General features: G+C 39.8%; 1 protein-coding gene across 3 annotated transcripts in view; it reads right to left on the bottom strand.

Moving 5' to 3' along the window:
• The window catches only part of Cacna2d3 (calcium channel, voltage-dependent, alpha 2/delta subunit 3), a gene marked incomplete at its 5' end in the record, with an annotated part of 848,592 nt that overhangs the window by 522,266 nt on the left and 304,272 nt on the right, over window positions 1-22,054 (bottom strand). For all 3 annotated transcript variants that reach the window (XM_013515709.1, XM_013515711.1, XM_013515710.1), the window contains 1 exon segment: window positions 760-922. In XM_013515709.1, coding sequence (XP_013371163.1) covers window positions 760-922 — 163 coding nt within the window.

The following is a 22,054-nucleotide window of genomic DNA, read 5'->3' as shown; positions in this document are numbered from 1 at the left end:
GAAGAAAAAAATTTAAGCATTAACTGTTCTTTTAACAGACCAGGAGAAATCATCAGTACAATTATCCAAGCTATCCTGTGTATATAATGTATTCTTTCTTTCTTTCTTTTTCTTTCTCTCTCTCTTTCTCTCTCTCTTCCTTTCTTTTCTCCATTCCCTCATCCCAGTTGTTCCTTCCCTTTGAGCAGTTTCTTTCCCTTTCACAGTATCTATTATACCTTTCAGATTTTATCTACTCTAGGGAGACAATATGATGCTTACACATGCAGGTCTGATTTGTTTCACTTATGAGTATGGTCTCTAGTTGCATCCATCCACCTATAAAAGCCTTGCGTTTATCTTTTTTATAGCTGAGTAATACTCCATTGTATAAAAATACCACATCTTTTTTTTATCCATTCCTCCATTGATGGGCATTTGGGCTGTTTTCAAGATTTAGCTATGAAAAATTGTGCTGCTATAAATATGTGTGCACATATATCACTGTGGTATGATAGCTGGGTGTGGCAGTTCATGTCTATAATCCCAGCAGTCAGGACACTGAGGCAGGAGGATCACCCAGAGTTCAAGGCCAGCCTGGGCTTCACAGAGAGTTTAAAACCAGCCTGAATTACAAAGTGAGACCCTGTCTCAAAAAGCTAAGTAAATAAATCAATGAACAAATAAAAACTGAGCAACACTACATCCAAACCAGCCAGCCTTGGCCCCTCAAGACCCTGTCTCTTCAGCCGCTGCCTCCTCAGCAGCAGGGAGCCTTACCTTTGTTGTACATGTTGGTCGGCACCTGTACGTCGCTCAGACTGATGTTCACAGGCAAGTTATTAAAGTGATCGTTGGGGGCTAAGATGAATTCTTTCCCCAGTTCCAAAAAGTTCCCATCTTTGTCTCTTTCATTTATCAGCACAGCATTGAAGTATTCATACTGAAAGAGAAAGACAGGAACTATTACACGCTGCCTAGGGACGGGGCCTGTGAACTCTGCCTGGGCATTGGCCACGCACCGCCCCTCTTGTGGGTGCTGATCAGCTCCTATCATCTCTTTCCGTTTGACATAATACCTGTGTCTGCTTTTGCACAGGTGTGATGACACTAGCTAAATAACTGCCGATGCCATTAAACATTCCGGAAAACCCAGAATTTAAAGGGCTACACAGTACTTTCTTACATGAACATAAAGGAAATTGCCCAAAAACCACTTTATTCTTTGAAATCTGATGGCAGACCTTAGCAAAATACAGCTTACATTTAAGTTGAGGGAGGTTGAAAATCAACAACAACAAAAACAAGTATATATAAATAATGTGTCAGACATAATGCTTACCACGTACGTCACAAAGCAGGGCAAGGGGATAGCAGCCGTGGGAGGGCAGGATTTTATAAAGCGGTGCTCTGGGCAAATCTTGCTGCTGTGAGACACTTGCAGAGAGACCGAATGCGGAGAGGAAGCCAGGAGAGTGGGAGCTAGAGGAAGCAGCCCATGGAGAGAGGACGGCAAGGGAAAGGCTCTCGGACGGGAATGTGCTGGCACCTTGACACATGGCTATGTCACCATAATGCAGCAGACATGAAACGCTCAGTTTGTACCAGGGATTATTCCACTTTTCACATGTTAACTCATTTGATTCTCCTAACAATTTCATGAAGTCGATTTTTATCAGAATTCCCAGTTTACAAATAAGGAAACTGAGGTACAAGCGGAGCCAGAATTCAAACATAATCTCTTTCCAGAGCTTGAATATCTTCAAAGCAACCTTGCAAGATAGCCAGTGGCAGGTGTGGTAGGAAAAACAGATCAGGACCTTAAAAGAACCATGATTACGATGATAAGGGCACTCAGAGGAAAAGTACATAACATGTAAAATAGATGCATAGTGTAAGTGGAGAGGTTAGCATTCTACAAGAGAATTAATATTAAATGCCAGAAAGAGGAAGCTCAGCAGCAAAAATGACACCGTCGGGGCAACTCACTAGGAAGCCTGAACAGGGGTCAACAGAAACATCCCAAATAGAAAAAGAAAGGGAGAAAAATCACCAAATATCCAAGAGATGATTGTGAGATGATTGTGAAAGAAGTCAGACAGATATAACTGTAATTAGAATACTAGAAGGAGAAGAAAAAGAGAAAAGAGCTGAGCGTGGTGGTGCAGGCCTGTAATCTCAGCACTTGAGAGGCTGAGGCAGGAGGATCACTGTGAGTTTGAGGTCAGCCTGGCTACATAGCAAGACTCTGTCTCAAAAACAACAAAATTAGAAAACAAGAAAGGAACTTAAGATACATTTGAAAAATACTGGCTGAGAATTTTCCAAAATTAATGACAAACACCAAATCACAGATACAAACAGCTCAGAAAAAACATCAGGCACAGTGAAAACTATGGAAAAATCAATAACTGCACATTATATTTAACCTACAAGAAGGGCAGTTGTACTTCATTTTATGAACTTAGTTTGTTCTACAATTTTGGAAAAGATGGCGACATCTGTTTGTGTGGGAAAGATGGCCATGATCATGTTTGTGACCCTGATGCAGATTTGCAAACAAAAACAAAATTTTGCTAAGTGTTTCTGTTTGCAAACCAAATTGTTTGTGAACAAAAACATTTATGAACTGAGGTATCACTATAAAAGGTAAAACCTTGAAAAAAATCTTATAGAAAAACAAGGATAAGTGTTACATCAAATTTGTCTTCAGGAAGTATGTAAACAAGCAAAAGAATAGAGTGAGCTATTTAACATTCAAAGAAAAAAAACATGATGTATAACTTGGTATCCAACAAAATTATCCTTCAGAAGTGAAGGAGAAATAAAGATATGCTCAGAAAAAAAAAAAAAACAACTGAGAGATTTTATTGCTAGCAGACCTGGCTTGTAAAAAGCATTAAGTTCTTAAAAGAGAAAGAAAACTATATAGATCAGAGGTTCTGATTTCAGAGAAAAAAGAGTATTATGATAGAGATAAATGAAGGTAAAATACTTTATCTTTCTTATTCTTAATTGATCTAATATATAATATCTTGTTCAAAATACTAATGACAAAAAAATTATTGGGTGAAGTCAGACATGGTGGCACACGCCTGTACTCCCAGCACTTGGGAAGCTGAGACAGGAGGATAACCACAAATTGCAGGCCAGCCTGGGCTACATAGAGAGCTCAAGACCAGCCTAAACTACAAAGCAAAACTCCGTCTCAAAAAAAAAAAAAAAATACTAGGTGACTGTAGTTTATGGATAAAGCAAAACAAAGAATGGTAGAGTTATAAGGAATTAGAGAGAAGGATTGAGAACACTCTGTACCATGGTTTGAATATGTCCCTTGCAAAATGTGGATGTTTTCAACATGATAGTGTTAAAAGGTGGAAATATTAACAGGTGATTAGATCACCAAGGCTTCTTTCTCAGGAATGGGACTAAGTTCTGGTAAAGACTTGGCTGACGGGAGTCCATCCCTTTTGCTCTTCTACCTTTTGCACGTGAAAAGTTTTCCTCCTGCACAAAATGCAGCATCAAGGCACTGCTTGACTGAAGAGAGGGGAAGGAAGAAAAAGTAGCAAGGATCAAGGTGCAATACCTACATGTACCGATCTCCCATGATGAATGGATTCAGTGTGTATTACAAACATATACTAATGAAAAATGCATTCATTTTTTTAAAGGCACTCCCTCAAAAGAACAACGAGGCCCTCACCAGACATTACACCTGCTGGTGTCTTGATCTTGGACTTTTCAGACTCCAGAACTTTGAGAAAATGAGTTCCTGTTCTTTATAATTTACTCAGTCTCCAGAATTGTTACAGCAGGACATATAAGCTAAGACACTTGGTTGTAAGGTACCTGCACTACTCCTGAAGTGGTATAGGTTTATTTAAGAGTGAATATAAGTTAAAATTAAAGCTTCAAACTTAAAATTGCAAGTTGTAGATGTAGACTGCAAACTCTATAGAAACTATTGAAGTAATATTATAAAATGTGTTACTAAAGGAGATAAAATTGAGTCATATAAGATGCTTCATTAAAACTAGAGAAGGCAGGAAAAAAGAGTAAAAGACAACAGAAACAAGGTCAGTGAATAGGAAACAACTGTAAATATGGGTACATATCAATCTTACTATATCAATAATCACATTAAACATGAATGGTCTAAACATAGCATTTCTAAACTGGAGATTTTCATAGTGGATAAAAAGCAAGATCCATACAAAAGGATAAATTTGAGTCACTTGTAGGACAATACATGCACCTTGAGACCATAATGTTAAGTGAAATAAATCAGACATATAAGTTTAAATGTCACATTGCTCCTCTTATATGAAAAACCCAACATATAAATAAAGTGAAAATAAAAGATAAAGAATAGAAAGCAGAGAGATAAATCTTTTTCAAATGAAGAGATGGAGGGCAGGAGAGGAGGGGACTGGAAAGAGCATAAAAAATACTGAAGTGACTGCCCACAAAAAATAACCATTAGGTAATGTACACATGTATTAATAAAAAATAAAAACTGGGAAAAGAAAACTGCAACAGCTTGAAAAAAGAAAAAACAAGACCCAACTATTTTTTTCAAATGAAATCCATTTCAAACATAAATAGGAAGATAAAAAATAAAGTATATAGAAATACAAAAATACTGTATGAGAAAAAATTTTAAAAGAAACAAAATATCACCATCAAGAATGAATTACTATAGATCGTACAGATAATTAAAAGACACAAGAATGTTACTGTATGCTGACAAATCATTAACTTAAATATCAAACTCCTTGAAAAACAAAAATGATAAAAATTAATACAAGAAGAAATCTAAAATATGACTAGTTCCACACGTACAAAAGATACTGATTTTACAATTAAGAGCCATACCAAAATAAATAAGCAAACAACTCTACTCTACAATCACAGGCCTTAACTAATGAATTATAACAAATATACAAGGACAAAACACAAATGATTTTACAGAGACTCTTTTGGAAAATTACAGGACAGAATACTTTCCAGTGTATTTAATGAGGGTAGCAAAGCCCTGACACCAAAACCAAACAAGATAATATTTAAAACTATACAACAATATCACTCATGAAACTAGGGGCAAAAAACTTAAAATACTGAAACAAATCCACCCATAATTAAAAGTGTAGTATCTCTCAAGGATTCAAGGCTGGTTTAACATTTGAAACATCAGTCAAAGTAATTCACATTACATTAACAGAACCAAGAAAACATCATATGATCAAATAAATGCAGAAAAAATTTGACAAAATTTACTTTTTATTCATCATAAAAAATGCTCAGAAAATTAGAAATGGAATAATGTCCTTCACTCGATAAAGAGCATTTACAAAACATCCTACAGCTAACATTACCCAGCTGACCCTCTTTATCTGTGGGTTTGACACCCATGGTTTCTACCAATCAGAATCAAAAGTATTTGGAAAAAAAGAGTGTGTACTTAATATGTACAGACTTTTTTCTTATAATCATTCCCTAAACTCAGCATAAAAAAAAATATGCACACAGCATTTACACTGCACTAGGTAGTATAACTAAATGTGAATTAAAGAAATATGTGCACAGGTTATAAACAAATACTGCACAATTTTATATGAAGTAATTAATCATCTACAGATTTTGCTATTCACAGGGATGCTAGCACCAAACCCTCACAGATATTGAGGAATGACTATTCTCAGGATGAAACACTGAATTATTTTCCCCCTCAGATTACAGACAAGGCAAAGATATCTTTTTATTCCTACTTAACATTATACTTGTGGTCCTGGAAAATGAAGTAAGACAAATAAAAGCCTTTGGTATTAGAAAGGAAAATGTCTTTAATTGCAGAAAACATCTCTAATTGCAGAAAACATGATTATATAAATAGAAGGCCCTAAGGAAGCCACATGATATACTGTAGTAAAAAATTCATCAAAGTCACAGGATAGAACATAAGTACAAGGGGGGTATGGTGGAGTACCCCTCTAATCCCAACACTCAAGAGGCTGAGGCAGGAGGATCATTAAAAAAATCCAGGCCAGCCTGGGCTACACAGTGAGTTCAAGGCCAGCCTGAAGTGCATAGTGAAACCCTGTCTCAAGCAGACCAAATACAAAAATGTAAACTCATACATATACATAGTTATATATTAACAAAGAAAAATTAGAAATTGAAAGTAACAGCTATTTCAACAGCATAGAAAATATTAAACAGATATAACTTTTTTTAATATATGGAATCCCAGGAAATTATTATGCCCCAAAAACTTTAAATTTATTGTGAGAAATTAAAGAAAGCTTACATAAATCAAGAGAGATACCTTGTTCAAGAATTAGAAAACTTATTAAGATGTTGATTCTTCCTAAAGTAATCTATAAATTCAACAAAATCTCGAGAAAATATCAACAATCATTTTACAGAACTTGCCAAGCTGATTTTAAATTTCATATAGACATCAAAGGAGCCTAAATATCCAAAACAATGATAAAAAGAAGAAAAACATCTGAGGTCTCACATTCCTGGTTTTAAGCCTTTCTCTAATCAAAGCAATGAGGTATTAGCATGACAACAGCCAAGAAAGATCACAAAGAAAGCCACTCATATACAGACAGCTGATCTGCAGTAAAGGTGCTTCAGTGAGAAAAGAATTTTCAATACATTACACTGGAACAAATCGTAAATGCATTAAAAAAAAAATCCTCACCTCCTAACTCACATCATACACATATTAATTCAAGGTTAGTGATAGACTTACATGCCAAAACAAACCTGTAATATTTCTGATGAAAAAAATATTTTTTGGCCAGCAGGTACACACTGACTGCGTAGGATATAGGAAACACAATTTAAAAATGTATAAGTCTGACTTTATGAAAATTCAAAACTTTTGACCATCCATGATTAATAAAACAAATACAAAAGCTACTGCTAAGGAAAAAGTATTCATAGTTCAATAATACGAAAAATGATTTGTACTCAGAATATGTATTAAATTCCTATAAGTCATCTTAAAATGTCAGTAATAATATGGATTCATGTTAGAGAGGATGGTTTAATGAAGATTACAATGTGTTTAACATCATTAGCAATCTGCAAAATGCAAAATAGGGCTGGAGATATAGCTCAGCAGCAGAAGCGCCTGCCTGGCAAGCGCAAGGTCCTGAGTTCGATTCCCAGTACCAAAAAAAAAACAAAAAGCAAAATAAAACCTCAACAGATGTCATTTTATAGCTATACAAAAGCTAAACTTAAAAATTCTGATAATATTTAATATATCCTACGATATGGAACCATCAAAACTGGTACATATTGCTTGTGAAAATACATGCTATGAACATTTTGGGAAACATATTTGCAGCCTCTCGTGAAGTTCAACACACACTGCTTTATGACCCAGCAATTCCACTCCAAGGTATTTACCAGAGGGAAATGAAAATGTATTTCCACAAATATATTAAAGTGAATGTTCATTTTTAAAAGGCTTTGTTCAGAACAGCCAAAAACTAAATGTTCAGAACAGCCAAATAACCTAAATGTTCATTAACAGGTAAAGGAATAAAAACATCTGTGATATATTCATCCAATGGATTACTGCAGAATTAAGGAACAAATTACACTGACACTCAAAATAGAAATGAATCACATAAGCATGAGTGAAAGAAACTCAGTGGAGTTTATATGTGTGATTCCATTTCTACAATGCTCTACAGCAGGCAAGATACTGTTCGATGGTGATATCCACTGGATTTCTTCTAGGATAAAGGGCAATTGTCACCTGGGAGGGTGAGGACAACTTCCTGGAGTGCTGGACAGGTTGTGTCTTTACAAAGCATGGATTATTCAGCTTGAGTATCCATTTCTTACTATACACTGAATTGTACGCAAAAGAATATTTTACTATATAGGAGTTAACGCCTCAAAAAATTTAAGCCACAAAAAACTTTGAATTTTTTTTCAACTATTAATTTAATAATTTCATAGAAACAGCTCAAGTGAACAAATTCCATGCTTAACCCTTTTTTAAAGCACAATGTGCTGCAGTATAGCATTCGGAAACAAAAGAAGCCCTATCTTTCATAAACACCACCTAGGGGAATGCCTTACCGTGCAGAACACCTTGACCAACCCGTGAAGGGCCCAAGGCAAAGGACAGGAAGGCCCAGTCTTTTGAAAGATCTGCTTTATAAGAATCACGTTAGAAGCACTTCTCGCCCCAGCACACTATTAAGAAAAGTCCTGATCTTCCATAGACCCAAGTGTTCCACAGATTCTCAACACTTCTGCAAGCTGAAATCTTCACTTCTGTTCTGTTCATTTACAGTAACTGGAAGTTATGTTAACAAAACAAAGCCTTGGCCTGCTGGCTAAAGGACAATGCAGTAATGTTCACCCACAGGGGCTCTGGAGGCAGCTTCTAAATTGCCATTTAATTGAGGAACCCTCACAGCCCAGAATGCAGATGTAGTAAGGGCGTAAACACAGCGTGGCTTTGCTCACTGGCAGTCATTGTTTACCAAGGATGACTGTGTGGTCTGCTGCTCCTCCCCAAATCCATTTGTCTGTCTGTATTGATTTTCAAAAGGCTGATGCAGTACAAACAAGAAGATTCATTTCTCAGGCCTTGGAATGCATCGCTTTAATGATGAGGCTCAGTGGCTTTGTCCATGTGATTGACTGAGGAAAAGATAGGTTTGGTCCCAGTCACCTCGGTATTTCTGAGTCCTTGTCACCCACGGGGTCAGAGTAAATTAATTCTTTTGTGAGTACTATCTGATGACCTACTAAGTGTGACAGAAGCACAAAAGGAACTAATCCAGGGAACAAAATGTGGCATATAAAATACCAGGGGCAAAGTGGTGAGTATTATACTGTATTCACAGAAGCTGGCCCATCCCCGGGCTTGGAATGCGCCAACTCAGTGAGTGTCTAACGTTATTCAGTACAGCAGGAGTGGGCAGACTTTCTCCGTCAAGGCTCAGACAGTAAATATTGTAGGCTACGCTTGGGCTCCAGACAATAAATACTATTGCACGGTGCTGTCACAGCTGACGTGACAGCCACGGACAGACAACACATAATGAACAACAAGCCCGGCTGTTCCAGTACACCTTTATTTATCAGAAATTTACAAAACGACACGAACAGTTTGTCCTTGGCCAATCCCTGCAGTAGGGTGCAAAATAGGATATCTGACAAACAGAAAGTAAAAATAACAATGATTCCTCTGGCTAAAGGGGATCCTCAGGAAAGATGTACCAGGACTGGGCCTCGGAAATTGGAGGATCAGGCTATGCCACGAGGAGAGGACAGACAGCAGAAATGAAGCTGGTAACAGTCAGGCAGGGAGGGGAACAAGCAGAGTGTCAGGCTGCCTCAACTGCGGGTGACCGTAGGGAGTTCAGAGAAAAAGCAGCAGGCCCAGAACACAGGAAGTCCAGAGCACCAGGTGAGGCCCCTGAACTTCTACTTTCTAGACTCTGTTGTTGACGAAGCCTTCCGTTTACTGAAAGTTTTCAAGTGTCATTATACATACAATATTTATTTCTAACTCGTGTGCAGTACCTTCTGTTTTGCTAACATGTGTACATTATAAAACCCACTACAACGATGTCATCAAAGCAAATGGAAACTGAAGTGGCATCGTCCCTCTGGACAACCCCGTGGCTTGCTCTGAGTAGTCACTGGTGCTTACTTCTCTGCTGTGCCTCAGAGCGACATCTCTGAAGTGTGACCTTACAAAACCATAAACCCTCATGGAACCATAAGTCACTCTACAGAATACTGACAAGTAAATATTTTTTGAACAAAGTTTGGCACATTCAGGGAGAGCTAGATTTAAGGAAAGGCAAAGAGGGTTCCTTTGTTACACACTGCTTAGAGCCTTCAGCACTTTCTGAGAATGAGCAATATTCACTTTAAATTTAAGGAGGAGGTACTGGATGCAGTGCCCTCAAAACTTAGTTGATGTTTGGCTGTCCATGTAAGTAACGTGAGGGTCACTTTACAGGTCCTTTTTGGATTGCTTTGTCCATACCCAAGTCCATAGTGACACGGTTCCATAACTGCAGGAGTGGTGCCTGTGATCACTCATCACCATCCCAGGCCTGATAATCACTCATTGGTTGCCTGACCAGACGGCACGGTCAGAATCTATTTGGTCAACAGGCCTCTTAGAGCATCTGCCCCTGTCTTTGCAATCAGTTCCTCCCAGCTGCGTGGCTCTCGAGGAAAGCTGCCCGGTAGGCTGGGAAGATAGTGACCCACAGGGATGGAGGAAAGGGAAAGGTGTAGGGAACGGAGTCATGTAACTGTATAGGCACTGTCACAGACGTGGACAGAGGACTGGGCACTGCGGAATAGCAGAAAAGTAACTCAAGAAGTGATCAGAATGGCTGATCTGTGCTGTCACCATAGGATGGAGAGAACAAAGATGGGGCTTAACGATATCTCAACAATTCTGCAGAGTCCCTAAGGGCTGGCAGGGTATCCCCTCCCTTCGAGGCCACTGACATACAAGTTGGAGTTTTCAGTTGTGACAGAGATACCACAAGGGTCCATTTGCACACTCAGCAGAGAGTATTACTAGATGGGGAGAAGTCTCAGTTTGTGGCCCTCCCCGAGGGCCAGTGGTGACAGCCTGTGTGCCTTTAGAAGGCTCCTGAGACACCATCTCAGCCAGAGGGAAGGATGCCATCCACTGAATTGTGGGCCAGTCTCTCCCACACCACTCACATCCTTGAAAATTCATCACTCCCCAGTCTGGGGGTTGGCAAACTTTTTCTGTAAAGAGCCAGATAGTAAATATTTTAGGTTTTGCAGGCCAGAGAGTCTCTGTTGCAATATTCAATTTGGATGTTATAGTGAAAGCAGCCAAATGCAATACATAAACAAATGGGTGTGGCTGTGTTCCAATAAAACTTTATTTACAAAAACTAAGCAGCTGGCAGGAGATGGCCTACTAGCCCTAGTTTCTTTGAACCCTGCCCTGATTCCATCTCTACTCTTTTCATGTGAGAGACACCTAATCTCATACATCAAGAAATCCTAAGGCAGTGCTTCTCAACTCTGGCCAAACCTCAGAACAATTAAATTTAAATCCCTGGGTGGGACCCAAGCATCAGGATTCTTTCAGTCTCCCCAAGGGTGCAAGTATGCAGCTCAGGAACAGACACTGTGGCTTCTGCTTCCCCTTTCTGCTGGGAAGTTATATAACAGGACTCCAAAACACCGCTGCAAACGACCTGCTTCACAGGCCGGAAGTATCCATTCCACACATCTTGGCTTGGGAACTGAATTTTCCCAGGAAAGTTTTCTAATTGTTTCCTGTGTGTGCGTGCTGCACAGACAACCTACCATGAACTCCCCGAGAGGTGGCCTGTGCTTCTCTTTACACTCATTTGTCACTGAACCTGATGATAAGAGCTACTCATAAAATCCAGCCTGAAGGTTGGATACAAAGAATTCGCTCTGCAGCAAATCCAGTGCCTATTCAGTAAGTGATTGTATTGCTCAGGGCTCTCCAGAGAAAGGGAAGAGAGAGAGAAGAAGGTAGGAAGGAAGGTTGGTGGGTAGGGAGATCAATACGTAGATAGGAAGAACAGGATATTCATGTGTAGGATAACTGAATATTTATATATCCCTTATGTGTATCTCAGGCTTCTCATCTGTAAAACTCTTCCACTACTTTATAGCAGGCTCCTACCCTAGCATCCAGCCCACATAATATAATTAACAGACATGCGCGGTGATGAGCAATATCCCACCTGCAAGGCTTAGGGTTCTCCCACTCCATCTGAAGGCCATCACCTTCCCAGTGGGTTTCTTGGCCTTTTTCCTTATGGAATTCACTCCCCTGGAAATCCTCAGAGGGTGTGCTTTGGATGGTTACCCCCACTAAGGGCAGGAAGACAAAGACATCCCTGGATTTCTAGAGGCATTAGTACCTTCCCAGAGACATCAGTACTTTTCTCACCTCTGTATCTCTGCCATTCAGCCTGATGCCTGGAGGCCCCTGGTCCAGGACAGTGGGATGAATGAATGAATGAATGAATGAATGAATGAATGAATGAAATAATCTTCCATATCTGTACCTCCTAGGAAAACACTTCCATGTTTCACCACCAGCTGGGAAGATCCTTCTCTCTCCCTCTCCTCAAGTTAGTTCCTAGCCAGGAGAGGCACCGGATTCCCATTCAGAGTCTCCTTCTGCTTGGATTTACCCTATGTCCCTTTACAAAGCAAGACACCAGCCAGGCAAACCAACGTGGCCACGAGATCGAGGGCTCGGCAGGCGGATGCACAGGGATGACACCATGCTTGCTTTCGGAGCCATCCTTACGTATGTCCAACCTGGTTTCTGTTTCCGTCGAGTGGGAGTGGTGATCCCAACCTCTTCAGGTCTTCCTGAGCATGGACTGGGATGAAATGCGCAAGAGCAGTGGGTAAAGGGCGAGAGCAGGCTCCTCATGTATTTTGGTTTTCTCCTCTTTAGCCTACTTTCCCCGCTTTCCTGCTCTGGGATGATGGCCAGCTTTTTACAACTTAGATTAGAAAATAAAAATTAATAGGAATATTAGTTCCGAACAAGTCAGGTAAATACCTAACTCCCTATGCAAGCGTGTCCGGTGTGGAAGTGACATATATCGCCACTCAGCTGTGGCCCTCTCCAAAGGTCTAGCGCCATCTGTTACTGCTCAATAATCTCATTTTCTCTTCATATGTGAAAATTGATTTTTAAATGAGCTGCTCCAGAATATTTCTAGGTATTAACATTACATTAGCTCACTTATAATTCCCCAAGTGTCACAGTTCCTTTAAAAAAACAGATAATTAATATCCTTCTCCCAGCCATCTGGAATCTCCAACCTCTGAGAATATTCAAGTCCAAGTACTAATGGGCTCCTTAACAAGCCACTTATGCAGGCTTTGGACCGCTGCCTGCTGCAGGCTAGCTGGCCTCTTGGCATTTAATTTTAAGAGCCTCAGAGTAGAGTATCTAACCCCAAAACACTGGATTCAAATCCCAGCTCTGCTGCTGAGCCAGAACCTCTCAACTCAGGCATAAAATGGGTTCACAGCCACCTACATGATAGTGCAGTCATCCTGTAGAATAAAAGGATCAAGGGTGAAAAGGACTCACATCACTGCCTAACATACAGTATTGGACTCAACTATATAAAACTGTCTTTTTGTGGGTCAAAAGTGGTTACACGCTAGAGACTTCATCTGGTTCTATGCATCAGAATTTCAAAAGATGGTAGCCAGCACTGTTGTGACAGAGCTGCTTGAGAGGAAGACAGAGGAGGGCTTGCAAAGGCAAGAAGAAGACAGCATCGTCTCCCACATCTGAGCCTTCAGCACCTACTCCAAGTCCCCCAGCCTCATCTGCCCACAGCTCAGTGAGCGTTCAGAAACGTTCAGCAAGTGGGCCACCCTCGGACACAATCCTTCTGGGTCTTCCCAGGGACTTACAACATCATAAGCACCTTCTCGGGGCAGACAAGACCTTGCACTCCTGGCCTTCCACACATATCACCAGGTTCCTCCCTCCCTGGGCTCTCTTGGTCCTCATTTTTTCATGGTCTTCCACCCACATGGCCTCTGCTTGTCCATTCTCATGCCAGACATTTGCTCCAGCTTCTAATATACAGTCCTCATTCCTGTTTGGACCCAGCCCGATTACCACATCCTTGGGGCACCCACCTCTGCTCCCCCTGACTGGGGATCCTTGGGTACTCTTGAAGTCTCAGAGGACTCTCCTGTATAGCACTTATCTCAGGATGTCACAGCCCACTTATGTGAGTGATTATTTGGTTCATAGGGCCTCACTCTACACTGTGAGGTGTAGGTTTAGAAGGCCCTTAGCTGTTTCTTTGAGTGACGCTGTGTTCTCAGAACCTAGTGCAGTACATGGTACAGAAGAGTCAGCGAGGATTACTGAAAGAACATGAATGGTGACCTCCAGCATTGTTATGGTTGATACATTGTGTCAACTTGGGGAGTCTAGAGGTTTGGCTAAGTGACTCAGCAGGAAGCCAGGGTGCTTACTTTGTATACAGCCTGTGGAAGAGGAGGGCATGGAGATTATGTGAGAGCTACACACCCCTTCGGTGGGGGTAGCCTGTTTACAAAGTAAGGCAGGGAAAGAAGCTACTTGCTGCCATTCCTCCGGTTTGCTCTGGCTGTTTGCTGTTCGGCTGCCATTCCCCCTTTTGCTCTTGTTGCTTTGCTACCTTCTGCCTCTGAGCCAGCTAAGCATGGACTGAAACCTCCACAAACTGTAAGCTAAATAAACCTTTCCTTCCTTCATTTTGGCGTTGGATATTTTGTCTCAGCAACGAGAGAAAAGTAACCAAGACAAGCATCAGTGCTTTAAGTGGTCCCCTGGGCACAGCAGGAGCGTGGAGATGCTAAGGGTAGACCACAGCGAGCCAAGCGCTGACGTAGAGAGGTAACGAGGACTGTTGGGATCTGGACAGAGTCTGAGAGCCTGCGCTCTTATGGGGATAGTATAGTTGCCATTTAGTTTAATGGCATAAGGGGATTTCATGAGGCAAGCAGAAACCCCTCTGCGAGTTCCACCCAAAAGCCCAAAAAGCCCTCAAAAGGAGACATTAGATTCACGGACACCTAACCTGGCTGGATCTTTTGTTCATTCTTTCATTTATCAAACTGTTTCTGAAGACCTTCTCCTACTGCCTCTGGCCCTGTGCCCACGCAGTCAGATGAGCCTTTTAGAATTGAACAACGCTCTCATTGCCTCGCTTAAGCAATGATCTCCCTTTGGTGTGGAATAAAATCCAAGATCAGACTTGGTCCGGCTATCTCCTGCATCTCCAATTTAATCAGACAGACTGGCCACATCTGGATCTTCAAAGAGGCAATGCTCATTTCCATCTCTGTCTTTGAATTTGTTGTCTAACCTGCCATAAGGGCTATTCCCTCCAAAACTTTGGAAAAATGGCTTCACTTCTTAGCATAAGTGGCAGCTTCACAGCAGGGCCCTCCCTAAATACCCCTAGTATATCTATCCAGTTGCTGCCAAGCTTAGCACTAATTAGAAGTTTGTGTGAAGATGGGCATATTTTCTATCCACACTGTCCAACACAGTAGCCATCAGCTACAAGTACATGAATTCACTAGTGTGATGAAAGAACTGATTTTTAAATGTTATTTCATTTTAATTTAGCTTTAAATGGTCATAAATGGCTCATGGGTACCATATTAATAGACCCGCTAACCAATTTTCTTTATTGCACTCAATACATGTAATTATTTCTTTATTAGTTCATAAGTTCACTGCCTATCTCCACTCAGAAACTTGAGCTCCCTGTGAATACAGAGGCCTTTTCTGTCTTCTTCATAGCTGGAAGCCCAGTGAATGGAGCAGGGAGGCACTCCATTCTGATTTGCCCAAGCAAGCTCTGTCAAAAGCTGTATTGGCCACAATTATGTTTGTAATAATCCACTGAAGAACAGAGGATTCCTGCCCAGGACTTACACCCAAGCAATGTGAGATATCCCACACCTATTGATACTAATGGTAAAACTACATACATTTGCAAGGGACTGTCTTTTCTAGTAGAGTAGATTTAAGGCTATTTGAATAATAAGCTTGTACCACATCATCTGTAGCAAGATTTATTTTCTTGAGTGTGAGGAAGGGGAAGTGAGTAATACCTGAGGAGAAAAACTACATATGGAAGTGTGTCACACATGCAAGCAGCACCTGTCACTTCTACTAAAGTAGGAAAAGGGCAACTTTGCCCGGGTAAAGTTGCTTAGGTCTGTTCAATAATTCTTTCTCCTTGTTTCAGTAACAGCACTCTGATTCTCCCCAGCAAGACACTTCCAAGCAAGCAGCTCTGTCAGCCACAGTTTGATCAAGTACACTTGATCCAGACTCTCTCTGGATTCAGGGAATATTATAAACATCCAGAAACTGAGGTTCCCACATTATTTGTCAAGGGACAAGATGTAGTATTGTTGCTTTGGTTTGCCAGTGGCCATCTTGCTCCTCACATGGAGACTATCCTCCTGAGAACAAAACCCATAGAAGCAGACGGACTGGGTTTATTGAAAGGAACAGTTAATGCTTAATATTTTCTTTTTTCTTGACCAACTTTGCATGCTTGTATCTGGTAATTGGAATGACTGATATGAAGACAATGTGCAATATAAGGACCATTGCTGAACTTCTACCATCTTGTATGGTGAAGCTCTGTACATTTCCAATTTTTTTATTACTTGTTACTGTCTTTGATTGTTTGATGAATCTTACATTCTTACATCTGGTGGACTGAGCAACTTCGTTGAAGATAACAGTATGTAATGTAGAAACATCACTTTGTCTTGATGTCATGTATCATTTTTGTGTTGTTTTTTGTTTTTGTCTTCAATTTTGTTGTTTTGTTAGTTTTTTTCTCTTTAAAAAAAAAGAAACAGATTGCAGTCCCAGCACTTGGGAGGCTCAGGCAGGCAGATCATCATAAGTTTGATGCCAGCCTGGGTTGCATAATGAATTCAAGACCAGCCTGAACTACATACAAGACCTGTCTCCAAAGAAAAAAAAAGAAAGAAAGAAAGAAAGAAAAAAAAAAAAAGAAACAGACAGAGCCAAGAGCTGGCCAAGAAGGGTGAAGTCTGATCAAGTGATTCAGGCCAAATGCTTAACCAGTTATGCTAAAAGGGGGAGTCACATGTTGGAATAACCAGATAAGTGAGTTAACACGCTGTCTTTTGCTTCTCTAACTTGACCTGCATTGTAGGAGTCTTGACAACATGTTCAAAAACACCTGGGATAAGTGAGCCTCCCTTGCCCTTAGTGTTCTTTATTCATGAAAGAGAAACACTGGCATCTATGTAGGTTGGTGAAGATGTTTCATTAGGAGTAACGTGAAAGTTCTTGGTGGAGTTCAAAGAACTGCATTCTGGCAGACTTCAGGAAGGTCCTGGAAGTGGAAGCAAGAAACACTGGGCATCTGGGGAAAATGCCTTCACTCCTCCTTTCTGCTTCTCTCTAGGTGTTTGCCACAATCTCCCCTCTGCAGATTTGCTTTTTTGGTGCACCAGCTGATGTGGCAAAAGAGGAATACTGACAGTTTCTCCATGTTTACATCTTTCTACTCAGAGACTAGCACAGTTTAGGCAAAAGTTTTTACCCAATTCTCAAATACTAGGAAAAAGCAAAGGTCATGGTTAATAAGGAGTGGAAACCAATGGGTTCAAGTTCTAGAAACACCGTTCCTGAGGCCCAGATTCATGGGTGAATGGGCCACTGGGGTGGGCATCATTGCTAGTCTGGCAGAGAACCCAAAAGCTGCCTACTATACCACACTATAAAGAGCTTGTGAAGACCATGTAAGCTAAAATACCATATATGAATTCACTAGTAAGGATAAACTTATTGCTCCCTGGCTCACACTAGAGAACTATAAGTTGAATATAAACATTTGGCCTCTACATACAAGTCACAAAACTATCTTATAAGACTAACCACCTAAAAGATCCTTTAGTGTCTGATGATTAGAATTTCTTTTTTTATTATTTTTTTTATTTTAAAAATTAAAAAACTGACAAAACAACAATGAAGACAAAATCAAAACACTACAAAAACAACAAAAATGATACAAGACCTCAAAACAAAATGATAGAAATTTACAATGGTTGCTACATTACATACTGTTATCCTCAACAAAGTTGCTCAGTCCACCAGGCATAAGAATGTAAGATTGATCAAACAAAGACAGTAACAATTAAAAAAATAAAAAATAAATAAAACATTGGAAATGATGCAGAGCTTTGCCATACAAGATGGTAGGAGGTCAACAATGGTTCTTATACTGCATATTAATTTCAGATCAGTCATTCTGATTACCAAATTCAAGCATACAAAATTGGTCAAGAAAAAAGAAAATTTTAAGCATTGACTGTTCCTCTCAATAAACCACAGACATCAGCAATATACCTATTCCAGATATCCTTATGTTTACATATAAATTTTGCTTTTCATTAAAAAAACAAAATAACAAAGACAAATATATAAACAAAACATACAGAGCAATAAAAATGATACAGAACTTCCAAACATGGTGATAAGATATTAACAATGGTTACTATATTACATAATGTCATCTTCAAAATAGTTGCACATATAACCAGATACAGGCATGCAAGACTGATCAAACAATTACACATTAACAGTTCCTTTTAAGAAACCAACATCATACCACAGGGATATACGTGCACCCATGTTTACAGCAGCACAAAACAACCCAAATGTCCATCAACTGAGGAATGGATAGAAAAGGTGTGGCATTTTTATACAGTGGAGCATTACTCAGCTATAAAGAAAGATAAACTAGAGGCTTTCATAGGTAAATGGATGCAACTAAAGACCATACTCATTAGTGAAATAAATCAGATTCACATGTGTAAACATCATATTTCCTCCCTAGTATAAGAACCTGAAAGAGTAAATAAAATCTGAAAGGTACAATAGATATTGTGAAAGGAAAAAGAAACTGCTCAAGTAGGAAGGAGCAACTGGAATGAAGGAGGAGAGAGGAAAAAGAAAGAAAGAAGAGGGAAAAAATATGTGTACATATATATATATATATATGTATACACAAGATAGCTAGGATAATTGTACTACTGATATCTGTTGATTAGACTTTCTTAATCAAGGTAAAAAATTATCTTATGAATTGGAGACCATAACCGAGTATGAGACGTAAAAGAATAAGAAGTAACAAGGGTACTTGAGTTTTAGAGCATATTTTATGTCTAACAACAACCTTCTGACTATGAGGCATATTTTTGAAGCTGTATATTAACAGTAGTGACCTGTATTTAAATTATCTGTCTAAGTTGTTCTTCTTCAAAGGAATTCCCAGTTTCCAATAGACTTTGCAAAGCTCAATAGAAGTGAGAAATAAATCAACCCTAGTTTCCACATCATAATAACTTTGCTATTCCCACTTAGAAGAGTTAAGAAGCAATTAAAAGATAGACGGAGAATATGTAGTCTCATTATCATGATTATTATTGCAATTTAGGACCTTCTTGCACTTAATATCGTAGCGGTCCAGTTGCTCTGATGATTTACTCCTGCATGTCTCTGTTAATTAGAGGAAGAAACAATCAAGGCCAGACCATGCACATTACAAAGGATGTGATGTTGATCTCCAGTTACCAAGGTAACAAATTATATGAAGGTCTTTTCTGTTACTACCTAGCATCTTAAACACAGAACTGCCTCTCTGATTTAAAAGAAAAATAAAAGTAGTCATTTAACAAATGTAATTACCATTGGTGTGCCTAAGGTACAAGGCTAGATTTCCAACAGGCTGCATACAACTGGGGCTGGGTGGGAAGGAGAATGGAATATGAAGAAAATACAAGCTTTTCTATATATGCCTGGATGTTATCTATGACTGCGTAAGTGTCCTCCAAAGACCCAAACGCTAAATGCTTGGTTCCCAACCTGTGGCGCTACTGGGAGACAGAATGTTTGGGAAGTGGGGACTAGGGAAAAGAAGTAAGGTCACTAGGGGGGAATGCCCTCAAAGGGAATAGTGAGACCACACTCCTCTGTTTCTCTTTGCTTCCAGCTACCATGAGTGAGAAGCCTCCTCCAATCCATGCACCCGTCATGATGTTCTGTTTGACCACAAGCCCAAAAGCAATGGAGTCAACTACCCATGAACTGAAATCTCCAAACCTGTGAGTCAAAATAAACATTTCTTCTTTTTCAGTTGATTAACACCCATATTTTGTTACAGTAATAGAAAGCTCACTAACACACTAGAACATCTAGAATTTTGCAAAATCTAGAAAAAGATATCTCACTTTCAGTGCATAGCAAGTTACGTATCATTCCTAAGAAAATGCCAAAGTTACAGTTATAGTGAAGGTGGTATGCTGGAGTACATAGTGCTTCACTGCTTAGGACCTGTCTTAAACTTTCCTTTGCTTATCCTAGGCCATGAGGAAGTTGCATCTCAGCATGATTTTGTAATTGTCCAAACATCCTACAGTTAAGGGTGAAAGAATTTATACTCAAACCTGATGCGAACAACCCCAGTGCTCACTCTATCATGGTTGCTCTGGGCTGCTTTCTAAAATCACAACTTAATGATCCAGTCTAGATATATTCTAGAATGGCAGTCACCCATTACAGCATACATGACATACATTGTCTAGTATTTAGTGGGTTCTCGGAACATGTTTGAGTGAGCTGACCTGTTATCTGAACTATGATAATATTACCTGAATTATAATACAGCAGTGAGATATCAGGCATCAAGAAAACCAAAACTAGAAATTAAAATACAATGACATGCTTTATGGATTTCACAACAGCTACTCCGCAATAAGGTAGTAGACTTTGATGTTTTCTTCTTTCAACTTTCCCTATTTTTTTAGCTGTTTCAACTTCATATGACAATAAATAAGAGGGACAAAAAATTAAACATCAAAATAAAAAATAATACACAAAGGTAATAAGCCATTCAGTGCCTCGACACCTCGTTGGAGAGAATGCTGTGGAGAAAATGGATGAACTCCTCTGCGCTGACAGTACAGTACATTGGGGAAGGGCTCGGCAGCCAGAAAAAACGACTGTAATTGTGTCAGTGGAAGTTAACCTTCCGTGTGCCTGAACAAGGTTCACCCCCACAAGTACTCTGCGACGGCTTAGAAGCACTTCCACCTAATTCACTGCAAGATGCCATCTGCTTTAGAGAAGGCTTTACGATCAGAAAACAGATTCTTCAGTGTCCACGTATTAGGACCTCAGAGAAGAACCACTGCGTAGCATCTAGGCTTAAGCCAGTAATAGGCTCTTCTAGCTATGTTAATGGCACAAACATACACAAAAGGCCCTTCAGGTTAATATTCTGCCAGATATTTGCAATCTTTTCTCTCTCTCTTTTTGACAGCGCCAGTGTGTTCTGTGTGTGCCACTGTGTTAAAGGATTCGTTGTTCACTCGTTCACTCACTCTGCTAAGCACCTGCCAAACACATGTGCTGTGCTGGGGTGGTGGGGACAGCAGTGGTCACTGCGGATCACATGCACTCGCCATTGTTTCCCAGTGTCCCTAACAGGTGATGTGGGGCGTGCGTCTGGTTCATCAATGACTTGAGAGCACAAGTGACGTGTGTCACTTCTTCCCAGTACCTGAGAGGGGTTATACGTTCCTACAGTGGCTCTTCCCCCAGTGACATTGCAAAAGCTACATTTTCGAGATGACATAGCTACAGGGTAGAAAGTGCCTAGGTACCTGAGTCACCCACCGGAAGGAAGCTGCCCTGAAGTCCTCCTGCAGGAAAGTGGCTCTTACATGAGCAAGAAGCGAACTTGCCCACGTCAGACCTGTGAGGATTCAGAGATAATGCAGCTGGGAGCTGGGCTCAACACGTGAAAAAAGGACAAGTAGTATAAATTGTTGCCTTCGTTCATTCAAATCAAAGAAAACTGAAAATAAACAAATTATGGGTATTAGACTTTTAGAAAAATGTTTTCTAAGATTGTTTTAAACCACCTCTATTCACATTCAGATCTCCTTGCTTGCTAGTAATAAAGGCATTCTACTTGGTTAAAAGCCTCCCATTAGTGTAAAAGCTGCAATTGTTGAACCATCGACATCTATAAGAGTGTAATAAAGAACAGAATAAGTAAGTGTTATGTAATCAGAAGCTATAGCCATATTAACATTCATGAGTTTATTCACCACAGTCCTATTCATGCTCATTTAGAGATAAGCCAAATGCTTCTCACTCACTCCTTCCCCATGACAACTGGGTACCAGTTTCATTTATGACATCTCAATTCTGCTTTAATTATTGCAGGAAGAAATTTCATTAAAGAGTTATCAACCATAGCAAATAAAATTCATTGGGATTTGAGTTGTGACATATATGCTTGTTGATAAATATTTTTTCTAAGTACTACCTTGAAAGAAAAAACTGTTTAAATCTGTGTAAACAAAAGGAACATACATATCTGGCTGCTCAAGAGGAAACATGCACTTTAGAAACTGCCATATGTGTATTTTAATATCACTT

Source organism: Chinchilla lanigera, unplaced genomic scaffold, assembly GCF_000276665.1.
Source record: "Chinchilla lanigera isolate Chin_1 unplaced genomic scaffold, ChiLan1.0 scaffold00029, whole genome shotgun sequence".
Lineage (NCBI taxonomy): Eukaryota > Metazoa > Chordata > Mammalia > Rodentia > Chinchillidae > Chinchilla > Chinchilla lanigera.
This window is presented reverse-complemented; position numbering and strand designations above follow the sequence as displayed.